This window comes from Mastomys coucha, chromosome X (genome assembly GCF_008632895.1).
Source record: "Mastomys coucha isolate ucsf_1 chromosome X, UCSF_Mcou_1, whole genome shotgun sequence".
NCBI lineage: Eukaryota > Metazoa > Chordata > Mammalia > Rodentia > Muridae > Mastomys > Mastomys coucha.
This window is the reverse complement of record NC_045030.1, coordinates 151301045-151321485: the sequence shown is the minus strand read 5'-3', so window position 1 is coordinate 151321485 and position 20441 is coordinate 151301045. Positions and strand designations below refer to the sequence as shown.

Genomic DNA, 20441 nt, shown 5'->3' with positions numbered 1-20441 from the left:
CTGCTGTGTCAATGTTTTCTAAGGTGTCTTCTGCCCCTGAGATTCTCTCTTCTATCTCTTGTATTCTGGTGGTGGTGCTTGTATCTATGGCTCCTGACTTCTTTCCTAGGTTTTTTAGCTCCAGAATTCTTAACTGTTTCTACTTCCATTTTTAGATCCTGGATGGTTTTGTTCAATTCCTTCACCTGTTTGGTTGTGCTTTCCTGTAATTCTTTAAGGGATTTTTGTGTTTCCTCTTTAAGGGTGTGTACCTGTTTACCTGTGTTCTCCTGTATTTTTTTAAAGGAGTTATTTATGTCCTTATGTCTTATCTCACCATGATGATATATGATTTTAGATCCAAATCTTGCTTTTCTGGTGTGTTGGGGAATCCAGGACTTGCTGTGGTGGGAGTACTAGGTTCTGATGAAGCCAAGTAGTCTTGGTTTCTGTTGGTAAGATTCTTTTGTTTGCCTTTCACCATCTGTTGATCTCTGGTGTTAGATGTTCTTGCTGTCTCTGGCTGGAGCTTGTTCCTCCTGTGGGTCTGTAAGCTTGTGTCAGCACTCCTGGGAGATTAGCTCTCCCCTGGTAAGACCTGTGCACAGAGTGCTGTGAATCAGCTATCCCTCCTGGGTGCAGATGGATGAATGAAGGACCCTGTCCCAGTTGTTCTGCAACTTCTGTGGCCTGTGCCTCCTGGCTGGTCCCACCTTAGAAAGTCACCAGAGAGAAAATGGGGATCTCACCTGAGTCCTGGGGTCAGAGCACTCTCTGGATATAAGATATCCCCTGGCAGGAAAGGTGCACAGAGAGCTGTGGAACAGGCAAACTTCCTGGCTGTAGATGGAGGTGGAAAGGACCCTGTCTCAGATGTTCTGGCTTCATTTTAGATGGTGTTATTGGACTAACGTGGAGTAGATTATTACAAATTAATATCATATAAGGTATGAAAGAATTAACCATATTCACTGCCAGAAGAAGTTTTCAGCCTTCCTATTACTTCATAATTATTTCTTTATGGAATCCATTGCCTCAAAAGATTTCAGAATTGTATTTATATTTTAAAGTAATTAATAGCCTTTAAATGACAATCAGTGAGAGGCCACCAATGTTACAGTTTACATAAAATACCAATTCTAGTGCTGTCTTTGAAATGCCAATTTTGTGTCCTTGCCCTTTCACTACTGCCTCCATATCCAACACTGGAAAATATAGGTAATGCTGTTTATCTATTTTGATTTAGAACTTTAAAAACATTAAATGACAGAAGGAAGTGGAGCATAGTAGCACAGTTAGCAGGCACACATGGTCTAGCACCTCGCTTTGGCACCTTAAAATTTTGTCTTATTTCAGAAAAATCTTTGTAAAGGTTGCATTTCTGCTTAGAGCTCTTCCTCAGAGACACAGATTAGCATTAGCATATATCTTCTAGTTCATGTTTATGAAACTTTCTAGATGTGTAAGTACTATTTGTAAACATTGCATTATGCTTCTTAATTTTGGTTAACCAAAAATTAGTATGGAATATTATCAGACAGCCTGACTGTTAGGTGACCTTTTGATATGTAAACATAGGGGTCTGTTCATATTTATGGATATAAGAAAATATAGGTGTTTCTGGCATTGACAAGATCTTTGACATCTGATAATTGCCATCGTAAGTCAGAATGCTGATAAAAGCTCATTTTGAGGTTGTTAAGTCTCCATGTTGATTCAGAACAATGGCCATTTGTATCTGTATTGGAAAAAAAATGTCTGCTGAGGTCCTTTGCTCAGTTTTCATTGGATTATTTGGATTTTATGTTTTATGGAATTTTAATCATTAACATGCAAGTTTCTTGGGTATTTTAGGTAACAATTTCTTATGGGTATTTTATATGCAAATATTTCTGTCTCTTACTCCAGTTTTTCTTTTTATTGGATATTTTATTTATTTACATTTCAAATGTTATCCCCATTCCCAAATTTCCCCTCCACAAACCCCCATCCTATTTCCCCTCCTCCTGCCTCTATGAGGGTGCTCCCCCACCCACCTACCCGCCAACTTCTGCCTCACTGCCCTAGCATTCCCCTAAGCTTGAAAATGGAGCCTTCAAGGACCAAGGGCCTCCCCTACTCCAGCTTTTAATTTGTTCAGGGAGTTCTAAGGATAGAACCTAGGGATTCACTCATGCTGTTAGTTCAATGTTTCACTGATAACTTATTTTATTATACAGAAACTTACTTTGATGTAGTTCTACATGGTATTTTTGCTTTTGTTTTCTGTGGCCACCATTTTTTTTATTATATGCATGCTTGTGTAAGTTTTCTTTCTTTCATTATATCTTCTTCCATTTTAAATTATATTTGGCTCTATTTTACCTTTCTATCTCTTGGATGGTCTGTACATTTAGTTCTTTAGAATATTTAGTAGTAAATGATTTAGTCTAATCCCTCAATGTGTTTATAAGAATTTAGTGGTCATGAAATGTAGTAAAAACTGAACACTCCACTACTTAATAAAAGTTAAGTAAAAGACACTGAAACTATGTTAAATACCCATCCTTAATGTGTCATGGTTTTTACTGATTGGTGTATCTTAGCCATCTAAACAGATAATATATTGTAAAAGCAATTATAATCCAATTATATGGATATAATGTATCACTGTGTGCTATAGAGGGAAAATGACTTTTATGAAGACAATAAAAGCAAAATAAAATAAAATAAGATAAAATAAAATAAAACCTACAGAAACAGGCCATTTGTTAAATAGAAAAGAATCTTGGGGAGTCATCTAATTTCATCTGCTTCCATTTTAGTCTATGGATAATGATAACTGCTAACATTTACATGTTTTGTAATTTACCAAGATTTCCATGTCACTTGATGTTCATAGGCAACCTGTTGTTATTATTATGATACTAATGACAACTCTGTGAGGTAACTATAAACATTGTCATTATTTTTTTAATCTAATAATTACAGTTGTCTGGCTGAAAGAAGCTCTGTTTTGCCATGCATTATAGAGTATGGCTGATGGTAGAAGCTAGAGGCATTAAGTATAATAGCACAAAGATCCAGTAATTAGCTAAATTGGAAGACATATTTCATAGTTACAGTTTTATTGCCAAGTAGCTGTCTATTTATGAGAGTCGTTTACTTAGTTTTGCTTCTGGTTCTTCTCTGTCAAGCCATGATAGCTGTCTACTATGGTTATGACCACCCACATAGTCCCTTTGTTTTTGAGGAATATTTCCATTTCTCTATTAAATTTAATAGAGAAATATTCCAATTTCTTTATTAAAACTGATAGCCCCATATAAACAAAAGATAATATTAGGAAATTCTGATAATAACTGGACACTTTACAATTAAATAGATAACCAGTCTCTTCCTCAAAATAATGATGACAGGAACACAAACAAGACTGTGGTAATTAAGCTGGCCAAAATGGTAGATAGTATGCAGTAAAATCTGTATGTAGTCTAGACAGACCAAATCCTAGCACAGAGGACATGAAGGTGAATGTGTAACCCTACCAGTAGCAGAGGAGCTATTAGTAATTGATGACTGCTGGGAAAGGGAGAGTTGGGGATGTTTTAATGATGTGATTTCTGGTAGTCTGATCACATAACAGAGCAAGTCTTAATCCCAAGAATAGGTGTGCAACAAACTAGACTTGATGGCAAAACAAGAAAAAAGCAAAAGGAGTAATCTCAGAATTGTATGGGAAGAGATAAAAGGATTAAGAGGGTGATAAGGAAAGGAGCTGAGGGGGTGAATATATTCAAAGAATATTGAAATTCTTAAAGAATTTTAAATGGTAGATACATTATTGAGGAAAAGATTTTTTTCCCTATCTGTAATATTTCTAAAAGTCATCTAGGATGAAATCCCAAAGAGCTAAACTATAGCTTTGGTAAGGCTTATGTATTAACCCATGGTCATTTTTCTTTGCACTAAGAAAAGTCAGTCTGCTTTGTTCTTTAAAAGTGAAGCTATAGTTATTTTATTCTCCTTCTGGATTTAACTACCTTCCCTCTCCCTAAGAACCCCAATTCCCATTTCCCAGGTCAGATTAATTATACCCTGTTACTTTCACTTTCCCTCCCCTCTCCTTCTGGTTTTACTTCCTTGTCCTCTCCCTAAAGAGACCCCCACCTTCCACTTGTCCAATCATACCGCTATCATGGATGTGTGAAAAATCTATAAGGAATCATAGTATTAACTATTTACAAAACAATTCCCCCGCAAAAAAACAACCAAACAAGAAAACAAAATAAAACCTACCTATAATGTGCATGCTTCTGTATATAAATAAGTATATATTGTTTGACCAAACTGTCCTGTGTGGGCTGACAGTGCTCCCTCCAACAGCCAAAAACCACCTAACAACAATTCCAAAGCCAGACACAAGAAGCCCACATTTGATTGATGGAATTTGATTATCAGGATTATTCAGGAGACTCTCATAACTTACAGATTATTGCTGTTGACCTTGGTTGGCCCTGAGCTAATATGAAGCTAATGCCTTCCTCCCTGGGGACTAGCTTTCATGGTAGCAGAAGTCAGCATGAAGGTTTCCAATGGAAGGAGGCAACCAACATTCCTATCCAGCTATGATGCCTATGAACCAGATCAACAACCATCATGGGACAATTACACTAAGATTATAGCAGCAGCAGCAGTAGTAGTCCTTGTACCTTGTTGATAACCAAAGCTCTCTAGTTGGACTTAAGACCCATTCAATAAATGGGAAATGATGCCTAGTACTGGAAGCATACCTAACTATTCAGTGCTAATAAAGTAATGGTTATAGGTGGAGAATCTACAACTCCTAATTTACTAAATCCCTAACAACAATTTATATATTTGTCTTTATACCCAAAGATAAGTATAATTCTTACCATTAATCAAGGAAACTTTTCTTTGCAACAGAGGAAAACCATTACAGACAACCACAAGAAAACATAATGCAGTGTTGTGGGGCCTAGTTCCAATGAATATATCTACAAAACACTCCATCACCTAAGGCTCAGAGCTCATGGTGAAAGAAGGCCAAATGATTGTAAGAGGAATAGGATCAGGGAGTTTTCTGTGGGATTCTGCCTCCTAGAAACAAAAGAAGCTACACATAAAATCTCATCAAAATGACTCTAAATTTGAGCTGAATAAGTAAGGTACCAATAGATGTGCTAACATGCTCTCAACACTATACAAAGAACTACAAACAGCTAAGGAATGCTGAGAGGGAAACATAGTCTTTTGAAGGGAACCAATTCGTTATCTGATACCAAGTGGTCAGCTCTGAAAACATACATACAAGAAGAAGTAACAAGAATATATGTGTATATTCTTCATGTAATAGCAATTAATGAGAAAAAAGACCATGAGTTTGAAAAAGAATGAGTATGGGTTTGGAGGAAGGAAAGGGAAGGGGGAAATGATACAATCTCAAAACAAATGAAATAGTTGGCCTTTTGTCATTTGGATATTTTACTAAAGTAATATTAAAGTTTAAAGCCACTTTCTCAATTTCTGAATGACTTAACACTTTCTCTAACTCCTAAATAAGTATTTCTGTTTTAGATTTTGTCCACAGCTGTCTTTCCATCATACATACTGTTTTTGATAAAATTGTTGGTTTCTTGTGGCTTTATCTTTCACTTCAATGCAAATACCTCAAAAATATGGCTATTTTTCAGTAAACCAGTACAGTCTTTTTAGCTGCTTGCTAGACAGTTTTATATAACATGTCCTATCCTTATGCCATTTCTAATTTCACAGGCCTGAAATAAAACTATTTTTACCTCCTCAAACTCTTCCATATCTACTATGCTCTTTATCCTTATCCTTAGGATTCAGTCCTTGACATATAATTTAACTATTTCCTCCCATTGCCCTTTGAATGTGATCAAGCAGTCTTTCATTTTTGGCTACCTATGTCTTCTCCACCTATTCTCATCTCCCTTCCATTCATACACTCAGAGCAAGCCCATGTTACAAGAGTATTTTATTTTAAAAAAACTTGATATCTTTCTCCTTTTGAAGCCCATAACCTCTTCCCCAGGACCTAAATTTAACCACGTGCTTTTTGTATTCAAGTATGTAAACACTCCTGTTTTATTTAAAAGTAAAGTTCACACCACTAGCATCCTCAAAGATAAAATGCCTCTCTGGTATGTCTGAGAAGATACACAGCTTTATATGAATTCCTATATTTGAGATATGGCACCAAAATTACATTTGTGCATTAAAAAGTCATGAAAGTGGAACAAGAAAAATGGATTAATGAGACATTTTTATTTTTTAACTGCCTTATTTCACTTCTACATGCTTGCTCATGACTTTACTGTTTAAGTACCTGCTTCATCTTCAATCCGTCCCCCCAAAAAGTGAAGAAATTAATCGAGTAGATGTTAAAATTTTGCCTCTTGGTTTAGAGGAGCATTGAAATGAATAAAATCTCTATTCCCTTTTAAACCAAAATTTTCTAACAGCTTAAACCTTTAAATATATTCATAAAATAAGTCCATATTGCTGCCTCTGCTTTCTTTTCCACTGTATTCTCTGCATATACTTTATATTCCAAATAAGCCTCCATATTCCATACTGATTTTGCTATTGTTCAGTTTTTTAAATATATAACCTGAAATGTTATTTTGCTCTGATTTCCCACTCTTCTGATTTAAAAGCCAATTAGGCCAACTAAAATACCATGTCTTCTCCCAGAAAGATAAATCAGAATTACTAATCATAATCGATTTCCTTTTGATGGACCTTTTCATTAACATTAGGTTGTCTGCATTTTATTATTTCCCATCCAATAAATAAGGAAATTCAAGGATTAAGTTTAATGTATCTTTAATCACCCAAATGTGCCTGACATCACAATTCAAAAATACCAAGAAGAATTATATATGGCAAACAGTGACTTCAATGGAGGGAGTTGTCAACAGAGGAAAGAGATACAAAAGAGAAACTTGTTGCTTGAATTACTCAAACATAAAAAACATTTTAATACCTTAATGACAGAATTATGTAAAAATGTTTAGAATAAATATACTATATTCAAAGGCTTGTGTTGGTAGATCATTTAAAAATTTACTTCTAATATTACTGTTTATAAAAAGTATGGTATCAACACTAAATTTAGACTGATGAAAATCTATGGCATTTAAAAATCTGCAGTTCCATGAAGTACAAATACATATCGTACTAGAGACCTAAAACTATTTCTTTTTATCATCCAGTAACCATTCTAGTGTGCTTATGAGTATAATACACATATATGTTAAAGAGGCGTGCTAATTATTCATAGTATTATGACCCTTTGGTGATTAAAACTTGTTGATCATTTATATAGTATAACATTAGTAGTGCATAGGAATAGAATTCATTTTGTATGGTCTATGCTCAGTGTAGCAAAGACATAAATTTTTACTGAATGGATAATTGGCTATAATCTATGATAAGATGGCATTTCTCTATTTATGTTTTTTGAAACAAGAAATGATTAAAATTGAAAGAAAATCCTCATATTTATGATTGCTTTCTCATTAGGATTTAGGTGCATAAGATTGGAATCACAAGGTTTACAGAAGCATTATATGGGGAAGGATAAAGAAGAATTGCAAATTTTATTTTACATGTACATGTACAGTAAAACACAGCTTTAGATTTTGAAAAGAATTCATGGAAATGTACAGTGTTTTAAATCCAATTTTTTAATACTAAATTTAATTCTAATATGAACATAAGTAGAACATAAGAGATGTATCCTTCTGTAGCATTGACATCTTCATAAGGATCCAGATTTTTCTATATGTAATAATATTTTTTAAATTTGAGGTACATTTTATTAGGAAAGGATTTGGCCCAAAGTGTTAATAAAATCTACACTTTAAAAAGCCAGTATTTAACATCCTATTTGGATGGAAATAATATAACTTACTAATAAAATTAATCTTCCAAAGTACCTATGGCTGTTTATCATGATAAAACAAATTAAATAAAATTAATGTTTAACAAAATATTATATTATCATTTATTTTCCTAATAGCAGGTTAATATTCCCTGACTCTGCTCCTGTGGTTTGTGGTTTGTTATTCAGTTATTAATATGCTCTGGCCTTGATAATAGCCTCTGGCTTTCGATAAGAAATAAGCCAATCTAGGTTAGAGAAGGTAGAGATACAAGTAAATATATGGAGCTGTTCAAGACAGTGAGCTGTTACATTAGTTTATTGGATAAAAAACAACAACTGATCAATTGTGTGGATGTGAAACTACTCACATGGTTCTGTAGAATAGAGGGCTGTTTGGAGCAAGCCAGCAGCAATGTTTTAAATCAGTTTACCAAGCTTGTACATTTAATAATTTTTACTTTAGTTATTCCTCTATCATTTAGTAATCTTAGAAAACAACTTTTTCTAAAAATATGATATTAATCAAAATCATCTTGGCACTCTCCATTTGAGAACCCAGTGAATCTGTATTATGGTGCATGAAATCTCTGACTGCATTTTAATTTGATCTTTGAGTACTTCTTATATGAAAAGCTGAAATTTGAAAATGATTGTATTAGCTTAAATGTGTTGGGCTGCAGATACATTGCTCTTGCAGCAAACCTTTATATGTGCTACCAGTTAAAGACTACCATTACTAACTGCTTTTAGGTAGAATCTGTCTGGTTCCTCTTCTCTTTGAGTCCTAAAATTGTGTCTGTTAAACCAATCAAAGGAATCCCAAATGTTTTAGTATAGATTTAAAGTTCAATAACTTTATACACAAGCATCAAAACGGTAAGCTTAATTATAATATTTGTGTATGTTTTTTATTCTGGTTGAAAATCTTAACTACCTTGGTCACCTGACCAAGACTTGTACATCAGAATCATTGAGCATGTATCATATGTTCATTTTTCAAAGACGCTTAGATCTGTAACTACAAATGCAATAATTCAGACACTGAACTACAGCTGGTGTAAAGTTTTACAGGTTTGAAATTTGGCTAAAACGAGGAATACTATAATCTAGTTGTATTGAATTTTACAAGAAAAGTATTAGCTTTTAAAAAATAATTATCCTTTTACATAATTTTGTGGCATAAATGCTTCTAAAGACATTAAACATTAAATGTTGTGAAAACATGAACTTCCTGTGTAGTTTTGGCACATCTGTGCAAATGCTATAAGATTTAGTTTCATTTCTGTCACTGTAATAAAATACCTTAACATGAAGCAATGTAGTGGGGAAGGGGGCTCGTTTCATTTAATAATTACAGTTATAGTCTATCATTGTGAGGAAGTCAAGGCAGGAACTTCAGTAAGCTGGCCACACAGAATTCACAATCAAACATAGGGAAATTAATGTATACATGTTTGCTTGCTTATTTGTGCTCAGCTTGATGTTTTTGCTCGTATATTGTTCAGTACCCTCGCCTAAAACATGGCAGCAGCCACAGCAAGCTGAATCTTCCTTTATTACCTTAAGAAAATCCCCTCGGACTCAGGCCATCCCAATGTAGGGAATCTGTACTTGAGATTCTCTTCCCAGTTATTCTAGGCCATGATGAGTTGACAATTTAACCATCACACAGCATATTTTATTCATTTCTGTGTACCTAGCACAAAAGATTAGTAGTTGCCTATTCAAGAGGAAAAGACATCTATATGGTCCAATCGGTTTAGCATATATAATATCACTAAACTATTCTACTACATATATATTCTCTCTACTAATACTTTGTAATTTTCATATTAAAGCACTGGACATAATCATGTAATTAGTATTCCACAGTATTTAGTGTTTCTGTCCACTGCACTAGGTTCTTATGCACTCAGATTATTTTCTTCAGGAAGTAGGAATCTCCTCATATTGACTCCTAGCTCAATATTATTCATCTTAGCTTCATTCTATCTTAAGTCAAAATACTGTCCAGCCTTTCTTTGTATATTTCTAATCTGACTTGGAATTAGCCATTTTCCAAGAATGCCTGGGGAATGGTATAACAAGATCATAATACTGAAAAATTATTACTAAAGTGATCTTTGTTCCTATGCCTTTTCAATGAGCAGAGATAATAAATATTTATGTACATTCATGCATATATATGCATACATACATAATACATACATATATACATAAAATACAGTTTGTTTTACTTCTTTAATAATATTTATGTATCTGCTTTTTCCCTTGATAAGATGATATTTATTAATTACACAATACATGACATTTTTTGGTTTGGTTTATAAAGCATGTGGACCAGATCTAGCACATTAATCCTATAAACAACAAGCAGTGGTTATTAATAAGAGTTTTAAGAGTATACAATTTGTTCAAGTATGATTTTTATAAAATTAAATTCTTACAAATTTAGATATTATTATAATGCATTTCTATATATGAATATATTATCATTACCTTGGCTTTTCTGTATATATAACTCAGAGCTAGTTATTAAGAGTTAACTTTGCTTTAATATATACAGACACAGAAATTACTGTATTGTTAGACATTTTCCCCTCCCCCCACTTTTAGCACATAAGAATCAATCTTAAGTATTATGCTTAGATTCCAATATAAAACTGAACTAGCTTTCCCTCATAAAAACCTTGTCCAAATCTAACAGGTATGGTGATTTATGCCTTTAGGTATACCCACTCAGAAAGATGAGGGAGACAAGTACAAGTTTAAGACCAGCCTGGGCAATATTAATATATGCCTCTGCTATGAATATGTATCTGAAAATTATTGAGGAAAGTATTGTATTTAAATAGTATTATAAAAACATTTATTGCTTGTGGATCTTAGTACCTGAGCTGTTGGTATTCTGTTCAATATATGGAAATCCATCAGTGTAATCCACCATATGAACAAACTTAAAGACAAAAACAACACAATCCTCTCATTAGATGTTGAAAAGGCCTTTAACAAAATTCAACACCCCTTCATGTGAAAAGCCTTAGAGATACAAAGCACATACCTAAACATAAGAAGAATAAGACCAGTGTGACAAGAGTTTCAAGTTTCTGAAGAAGAAAATTGAGGAAATCATCAGAAGATGGAAAGATCTCCCATGCTCATGGATTGGTAGGATTAACAATGGAAATAAGAAAGTGTCTTCAGTAAATGGTACTGGTCTAACTGGATGTTCTTAAGTAATCTTAATGTTTATTGGCTTTTGTTACATGTACTTAAAGCTAATCAAATTACAAAATATACTTAAGGAAAAATAACTGATCATCTACCATTACTATTGTTGCTCCTTGGGGAAAGAAACTAAAAATTCCAGATTTTTCCCACTCTTGTCCTAGTTTTTACTTGAAATATGAAGACTTTATTTTAGTACAATTCCTAAAAACAAAGTTTAACATGGATATATAATTTAATTTCAGTTTTGACATAATATTTGTCTTTTTCAGGATTGCACTGTATATGAAACTGAAAATAAAATTCTTCATGTGGTAAGTAGACGTGGATATATTTTTATCTCCATTAGACAATATTTAATTAGCAATTAAAAGGCTATGGCTTACAAAAAGGAATCCATAATAATCAGACCATTAAGCTACATTAGTTCACTGTATTTTTACATTTTAGGAAACCTATAAAAGAATCAAAACACATTAGTTATGGCTATATTATACTCAGAAAAGTTGTATTTTGTTGTCAGTGAATAGATTGCTTCTGCTGCTGCTTCTACTTCTGCTTCTTATTCTTCCTCTTCTTCCCCTCTTCTTCTTCCTCCTCCTTTCTTCCTCCTCCTCCTCCTCCTCCTGCCTTTTTTGGTAAATCTACTTCCTAATGAATGCTCACCTGTTGACATACCTTCTTCACTTCTGCTGAGAGAACATGGACCTTCTACAGTTACTGTGTACTAGTTAGTTACAATCCATGTGCCATGCCATTTTTCTTCTTTGTTTATGGCTTTGGGATTCATTAATTATTTGAATACATACACAAATGTTATTTTGTATGTCAGGAGATAGGCATTTATAAAATATCTCACCTAAGTATATGGGGAGGAAACATGAACTCCGAATGGCAGCAATGTTCAGTCAACGTTCTTCCCCTCATTGTGGAGCAGTGATGACCTTTGGTCTCAGAAAAGAGTAATTAATGTATGCTTCTCCTGTTTCTTCTAGGAAGGGAAAATAACTAGCCTTAACTCTTTTTAGGTTCCAACTCTTCATAGGCTCTGGAGAATAGAAAGGAAATAATTTTTATTTAAGTTATATACATGTATATTTCAAGCAATAGTTTAAATTTTATAAGCATACTGTAGATTGAGTAGTAACCTTGAAGTTCATTCAAAATATAAGACTGTTTTGTATTTATTTTATTTGTTGTTTATATATGAACATATGCATGTAACTCAACACACATGTGGCATTCAGAGGAAATTATGGGAGTAGCCTCTCACCTACAATGTGAGTTCCAGAGATTAAACTCAGGGCATCAGGTTTGACAGCAAATATTTTTTCACCACTGAGTCACCTCACCAGCTCCAAATCTAAGAAACTTTTTGGCCATGTATATGAAGCCAATGATACTATATGTAGAAAATTCCATACCTGATCTCATATGATGGGGGTCTTTCAAAATTCAGGCTCACAACACAACTGTCAACATTGCCAAGGAAAAGATGACTCTTTCAGACCTCACCAAAAGTTGCAAACTTTTTTTTTTCATGTATCTAATGTAAGAACTCCTGCAAAGGTTAAGGAAATGAGGTGTGCATCAGCCAACTCCAGATTCTTCATAAGACTTATGTCTATTACTGTGGTTTGTTTGTTTATTTGTTTATTTGTTGCTTATTCTATCTGTGATAAAAAAGATATTGCTAAAAACACCCCAAAATGTATATAGATAATCAATACATGTCAGTGAAAAACGAAGATGAATTGATCTGTAATGCAAAAGTAAGCTATTGAGGAGATTGGACAAGGAGTGTAAGTATGAAACTTCTTAAAAAAGAATGTGGTATTTGAAGGCCACTATGCATGTCCTAAAAATATAAAAGAATGAACTGTTAAAGTACTGTGCTAAAATGCTGAACAAAATCCCATATAAATTAAAAAAGTAAAAATCTCATTGCATTGTAATTAAGACCTTCAGTTCAATATGCTGATCGTGATGAAAGAAGAACAGATCTACCTCAGTAAATTGAAACTTGAAGGGAACTTGAGTATTTTGTATGCTAGTTGCAGAAATTTAAGATAAGACTTATCCTGAAAGTTTTAAAGATGTATAACAATATATATAATTATATATATTATATAATATAATTAATAATTATATATTAATGTAATAATATATTTTCTATATAATATAATTAATAATTATATTAATATAATATATAATATATGATATATAATATAATCGATGTATAATAAATTTTCTACTGATGGAAACATGAAAATATGCATTAAGTAGATATCAAAAGAAGGTTATGCCATCATTGAGACTATAGTTGTTCATTCATTGGCTGGTGGTAAAATAGTCAAAATGTTTCTGAATCTAGATCATCATAATAGTTACAATGAAGATGGAATTTTTAAAACAACAGGGAAAGTTGACACAGTGAAAATAGATAATGGGCTTATTGGAGGAATAAAGAAATGTTCATTTATAACATAATAAGAAATCATTAATAGTTTATATGATCAAGGAGAGACTTCTGAGACGAAATTTGTTTGTAATGGGGTAGATGACTGTGGAAGAAACATTTTTAGATGTATCTAACACAGTGCTCCCTTATCCCTAGGAGACCTACTCCTTGATCACTTAAGTGCTTTTAACAGTCTCAACCTGTGGGTTACAACCCCTTTGGGTAGTAAATGACCCTTTCACAGGGGTCACATATCAGATGTCTTGCATGTAAGATTTATGTTATGATTTCACATTATGGCTCATAACAGTAGCAAAATTACAGTTAACAAAGTAGCAATGAAAATAATTTTATGTTTGGGGGGTCACCACAACATGAGGAATTGTATAAAGGGGCCACCACATTAGGAAGGTTGAGAACCACTATTAATCTTTCTTCTTAGCTAAAACAATAAAACAACTTTGCAATAAACTTTTAATCAAAACACATCTTAGAGACTGAAAGTCTGTAGTTGTTTACTGCTGCTACTGGATAACAGCTGCTATAGGTATCTTGATCATGTAATTTGTGTTATTCTGTTACTCTGAGCATTGATTTCCACTGTGTCAATGGTATATCTCATTTTTGCTATTGTACTTATGTGTGAATAAGTACAGGGGAGTGACTGCTTTTCTGGATCACATAAATTTAGAGTAAACACTTATGGATCTTGTTAGTTGCTAAAATGTTGGCGCCATTTTTTTTTTCTGATAGTTCAGAGTACATAAACACTTATTTTCAAGGAAAAATATTTGAAATAATACATAAAATTTCCATGTGAGGTATATATAAAACACATGAATTTGGTATCTATATTTGGATCACATTCCCAAATTGTTCCATCATGTGTATGCAAGTTTTCCACAATAAAAAAATCCATAATCCTAAACGGATTCTGCCCCCAAGGCATTTTTGTTAAGACATACCCAACCCATATCTCATTTAATCATACATTTACAGTAGAGGAAACTGTGGGCTGCAGATATTAAAACATTTGAGTGCTGACTTCGAAAATAGATCATGGACATGCGTTTTTTAACTTTAGTAGTTACTAGCACTTCCAGTTCCCCAAGGCCTTGCCAATTGTGTTGTCCCGTTTCCGGTGGGACTCGGGGCTACTTATTTACTTATTCATGTTGTTTCAATTATTAGGAAAAGGAGAAGACCCTTTATATGTTATTTTTTTTATTTCCTTTGAGTTTCTGTTTTATTGGCATTGAGTTTTCTGCAATAATTACTGTTCCTCCTAGATTATTGAATTTCCTTAAACTTTGACCCACTACTATGGGTTCTTCATTGTATTTACTTCAAGGCTTTTACTGAGGTTAGCATGTATGTCCTGATTTTCATTTTATGCAGGTTTTCAGGAATAATCTCTTAGTTTTGTCAAAACACTTGCATTTAATTTCCCCTATTCATTGTCTGTGAGAAATATAAGATCGAAAGACTTAATAATTGAACCTATTTTATATATTAGCTTCATTTTAGCTTCTCATTCATATCCATGATTTCTCTTTGCTTTGCTTTCTTTTGCTTAATGTAAATATGGTATATATTTTTACATCTGTTGATGTAATTTTATTAAAAATAATAGATCCAACAGGGGAACATGCATATTTTAAAACAATATTCCAATGTTTACAAAGTAATTAAATATAAAATAATAATTGATAGAGGGCCATGAAAATATGAAACTTTATTTTAGAAAAAGTATCAGATGTCATCCTGTGACAGGATGACAGAAATAAATTATTTTTTATTAAAAAGTTTTTTCATACAATATATTTTTATCATGCTTTCCCCTCCTCCAAATCTTCCCAAATCCTTTTCATCTCCCCACTTTCCCAAACAGAAATGAATTTAAATGATAAAGGAATATTGCAAGATTTCTCTTTTACAAAATCTCCTAAGTCTAATTTTAGTTAGTTTTGCTTAAGGAAATAAGATGTTTCAGACTAGAAAATAATGCTTGAAATTTTATTTAAAAGTAAAATAAATAATAATCATTTATATTTTAAAATAACTTCATTTCTTAAGTAAATTTCTAATGATTAATATATATCATTAGTAAATTGAAATTATTAATAGTAGATTCTACTCACTTTTCTTTTCATATGCCATATTCTGAGTTTCTTGCTATTGCAAATGAGTGACAAAATTAATACTTTAAAACTTTGAAAAAGATTAAGAAAAGAAAAAAAGAAGAAAAGAGAAGAATTAAGATACCCAGAAATGCCAGTAAGTAACGACATCCTGTAAACAATAGACACATAACATTTAAAAAATAAAATCTTATTTTTTTGTTTTTTTTTCTTCTAAAAATTAATTGAATTCCCTATACCATATTTTCTAATGAAAGTTGTGGAAAGTGCATTTGAAGTTCAAACAATAATTGACAAACAATAGTTGTTAAAATATTAAAGGCACTTACTATTGCTGTCTCACTATCAAAAAAAAAAAAACTTTGAAAATGAATGTAGTGTATTTACTCAGAAAACTCTATACCCTAGCCAGTTGGAAATTTGACATCCTCTCTAGTAATGATGGAGACACTGATAGCATTAGTCAGTCAGTTCAGCTCAGAAAATGATTCTATGCCGTGTTATTATTATACTTCTTATATTAGGTTCCTAATCAGAGACATCCCAGCCTCCACTAAGCAAATGTGAAATAACAGAACACTTGAAACTTTTATTATACTTCAGTAAGAAGAAATCATAGGTCTCTGAATGGCAATTTAGACTTTATGGTCTTTTGGATCACATAAAATATTCTTATGTGATTAAAATGAAGATTTGGATAAGTGGAGCTGGACTTGATGACCTACCCCCTTTTGTTCTCAGCACTTGGAAAGCAGAGTCAAGCAGAAGTCTGAATTCATGCCTAGCCTGGTCCACATAGTTAATTCCTAGACAAGACAGGAGTGAGACCCTCTCTGAAAGGAGAGAGAGAGAGGGGGAGAGGGAGAGAGATTTGTGAAGTAATAAAAGCAAATTTCAAATGGCACATATAGTATTATAATTGTTTGAATATGTCTATACTGAAGAAAATTAGTTGAAGATGTTGTAATAAGTTAGATCTTCACTTCGTCTGTAAGGGATGGGAGTCATTTATCAAAAGGGAGGAAATAATCATGAATGGAAAGCTACTATAGCTTAGGAATTCCATAAAGAAATACAAGTATCATTGCACCCCTTAAACTTTAGCTGAGGAAAGTTGTGAGATGTGTCTTTTCTTAAAATAGTTCAATATGTAGAGGTAAAATTTTAAAAAAGAAACAGAAAAGGGAATATCATTTAATATACTATATTAATAAATTAATTTTGCCTTATGAAGTAGGTTTATTAAGTATACTTAATGTCCACAGTAAGCGTTAAAGAACACTGCCTATTTTAAAAAATGATATCATATAATAAAGAAGGTATGTCTACTGTAAACTAAGACCAAGTGGTCTAAGAAAATGGTTATATTAAAAACAACAAAACAGATATAGAAGTAAGACTACACTAAAAATCATTAAAATAAAGATTGAATATTAAAGAAAATTTGATAATTTTGATAAAACTGGGCTTTAATAATACAGTACTAAGATACTTATATATTCAGATAATGGCAAATATGAGAGAAAATAAAGGCTTTATAGGATAGATTTTGCTTAACTCATCAACAACTCTTTCTGAGAAAGCAATAATAAAAAGGCTATATGAGAATAATTTTGAAAAAGATATTTAGATACCAAATTTAGAAGATATATTAGAAGGATAATTATTTCAAGATATTATCATAGTAATATTTTATCTGTATAATGGCAAAAAGTAACCTTTGCATTCATTCATCTAAAGCGACTAGAGAAAAATAAGGTATGTCTGCAATCCAACACTTGAGAAATCAAGACAGGAGACTCATGAGTTGTGGAGAGGGAGAAAAAGAGAGAGAGAATGGGAATGAAAATGAATTAATATTTCCAAAAGACAGTGGATGAAAAACTGCAAATATTTCAAGGAAAAGCAATAGCCAGAGCTCATGCACACACACAAATAACCTGCCCACACACAATTTTAGATTAACAAGTTTACTAAAGTACTTCCTTGATAAATGTATTAGAGTAAGATTATAAAATAAGTGAAAAAAAATAAAATTCCAGAATAGAAAAGTACAGAATGACCAAGAATACATGATAAACAAACATAGATGAGATGGTTAAGAACAAGAAAGAAATAGAAGTGCCAATTATTTTTAAATGAAAGTTTTAACAGACTATCAAAAATAATGTACATATCCTAGGTTTTATATATTTTTTTAAACTTAAAATCACACATCCTATTTTAAAACATGATAGCTACTAGTACTTGCCAGAGGCAGCTATCCTCAAATAACAAGGTATTTTTAGAAAGCAATAATAAGATATATTTTCGTCTATTTACACACATGCTTTTTAAAATACTCAGGTGCTGATAGTAACCTTCATGAGAATAGGATGGGCATAATTTCTTGCTGTGCATGTATAGTGCCAAATCCTCTTAGGAAAACAAGTTTGACATACTTTTCAAGTATCAGAAACAGTAATTCTAACATTTATATGTTATTTTGCAATTTGTTTCTGCCATTACTTTGAGTGCTGTATACAATCTAACACATTTTAGTTCTCAGGAAAAAACGTTATCATCTCTATTTTATAGATGAATAAATTTAAGCATAGAATGGTTGTCTTAAGTTTCATAAAATGACATAAATGATTTATGATCAATTAAAAGCTCCTAAGATACAGGAAAAATCGTAGAAGAGAGGGTGGAAAGATTTTAAAAAACAGTGGACCAGGATGCCTGCTACTAGTGTCTTCTATAGATGATGAGGAAAGTATACTTATGAAGTCTCAACAGTATGGTAACTTATGGTACCTGCATAATGGAAGCACCAATTGACATGTCAATGGAGATGGAAGAAATTTCACTAGGTCCTACCCCTAGAATAGCCATAGGCACTTGGTTGCTAAGAGAATAAAAATCAATTTTCAACATGGACAAGGTCCCTGATAGGTTATCCAATCTCAAGTGATCATCCACAAACTTGTATATAAATGCAAAAAAATGTTCCTAGTAGATTAGGTCAGAGCATATAAGGAATTGATTGAATAGGTGTAAAGTAGAGATGGAAATGATAAAAATACAATATTCATGTATTAAATTCTCAAATAAAAGAAAAACTCTTGTAGTCTGACTCTAGAGTTCATATTTATATGCTTTCCTGATAATAGAATCTAGAAAAAATTGTGGAACACAATAACATTTTTTACAGGAAATGTTTAAAGAAGCATAATATATAATAATGAAAAATAAGAAATAGAGTAATACTGTAGTTAACTATGATATATTTATATGATATAATATTAACTATTCATGATTACTATCTAAAATTGTTCAGGGATATATAATTTATAAATAAACTATTAATATCTCAAAATATTCATTGAGCAGTGTTAAAAGAAAAATTCTAAATTAGAATGCTAAGTAAAGCATGAGCACAGAGTAAATTATTACCATTGAAATTTTAAAGTGAATATTCTGGTATAGAAATATTTATTATATTTGCTTAGAAAGATAGCTGACTTTTTAACTTCAAGTACCCTATTTAAAATTAATTTATGATGTGCTTATAATGAAAATAAAAATGTTTATCTTATTCTGCTGTATTCATAATTTTGATGGGTTTTACACTTAATTTCATATTCATAAGGTAAAATAGTCCAAACTGGCTTGAATAAGGCTTAGGATCGATTTTGACATTTCGCTTTTTTCATCTTTACAATCATAAAATTCTATGAAAAGGTATAGGGAAAGGGACATTTGCATGTAGTACTGAAGAGGAATGTATATTAATGTAAAATATGACAATGAAAGAAAAGAGATTGAACAATCTGAGGGTCTTGTCAGAGGGCAGGGTGCCATTAGATTCAGTTGTCAAAAACAATAAGACTTCTGCTACACATGCACCTGGAACCATGAGTCCCACCATGTGTACTCTTTGGTTGGTGGTTTAGTCCCTGGGAGCTCCAGGGGAGGGGTCTGATTTGTTCATATTGTTATTCCTCTTGTGTGGCTGCAAACCCTTCAGCTCCTTGGGTCCTTTCTCTAGCTCCTTCATTGGGGACCCTGTACTCAGTCCAATGGATAGCTGTGAGTCTCTACTTCTGTATTAGTTGGGTACTGGCAGAGCCTCTCAGGAGACAGCTATATCAGGTTCCTGTCAGCCATCACTTGCTGGCATCCACAATAGAGTCTCGATTTGATGATTGAATATGGGAAGGATTCCCAGGTGGAGCAATCTCTGGATGGTCTTCCCTTCGATCTCTATTCCACTCTTTGGCTCCTTGTTTCCTTTAGGAGCAATTCTGGGTTAAGAATTTGTAGATGAGTGGGTGACCCCATGGTCCTATGAAGGCTCAATTCCCCAATTTAGGGGAATGCCAGGGCAGTGAGGCTGGAGTGGGTGGTGAGTGGGGGAGCACCCTCATAGAAGCAGTGGATTGGGGTTTTCCAGAGGGGAAATGGGGAAAGAGGATAACATTTGAAATGTAAATAAATAAAATATCCAATTTTAAGAAAACAGTGAGACCATGGAACTCACTGCAGATAATTAATGTACTATATACTGGAGTTATCATTTACTAAATTTAATTAGTGTTACAATTCTTCAAATCAGTAAGTCTGAAGTTTCCCTCAAAGTGGGCTTGTTCTGTATTATATGTTCGTTGGCATGTTGTCTTAGGGTTTCTATTCCTGCACAAACATCATGACCAAGAAGCAAGTTGGGGAGGAAAGGGTT

General features: G+C 32.8%; 1 protein-coding gene across 7 annotated transcripts in view; it reads left to right on the top strand.

Moving 5' to 3' along the window:
* Positions 1–20441, top strand: part of Cnksr2 (connector enhancer of kinase suppressor of Ras 2) — a 226767-nt gene that overhangs the window by 72027 nt on the left and 134299 nt on the right. For all 7 annotated transcript variants that reach the window (XM_031370058.1, XM_031370042.1, XM_031370067.1 and 4 more), the window contains exon 5: positions 11392–11433. In XM_031370058.1, the coding sequence (XP_031225918.1) occupies positions 11392–11433 (42 nt within the window). The remainder of the gene's footprint in view (positions 1–11391; positions 11434–20441) is intronic.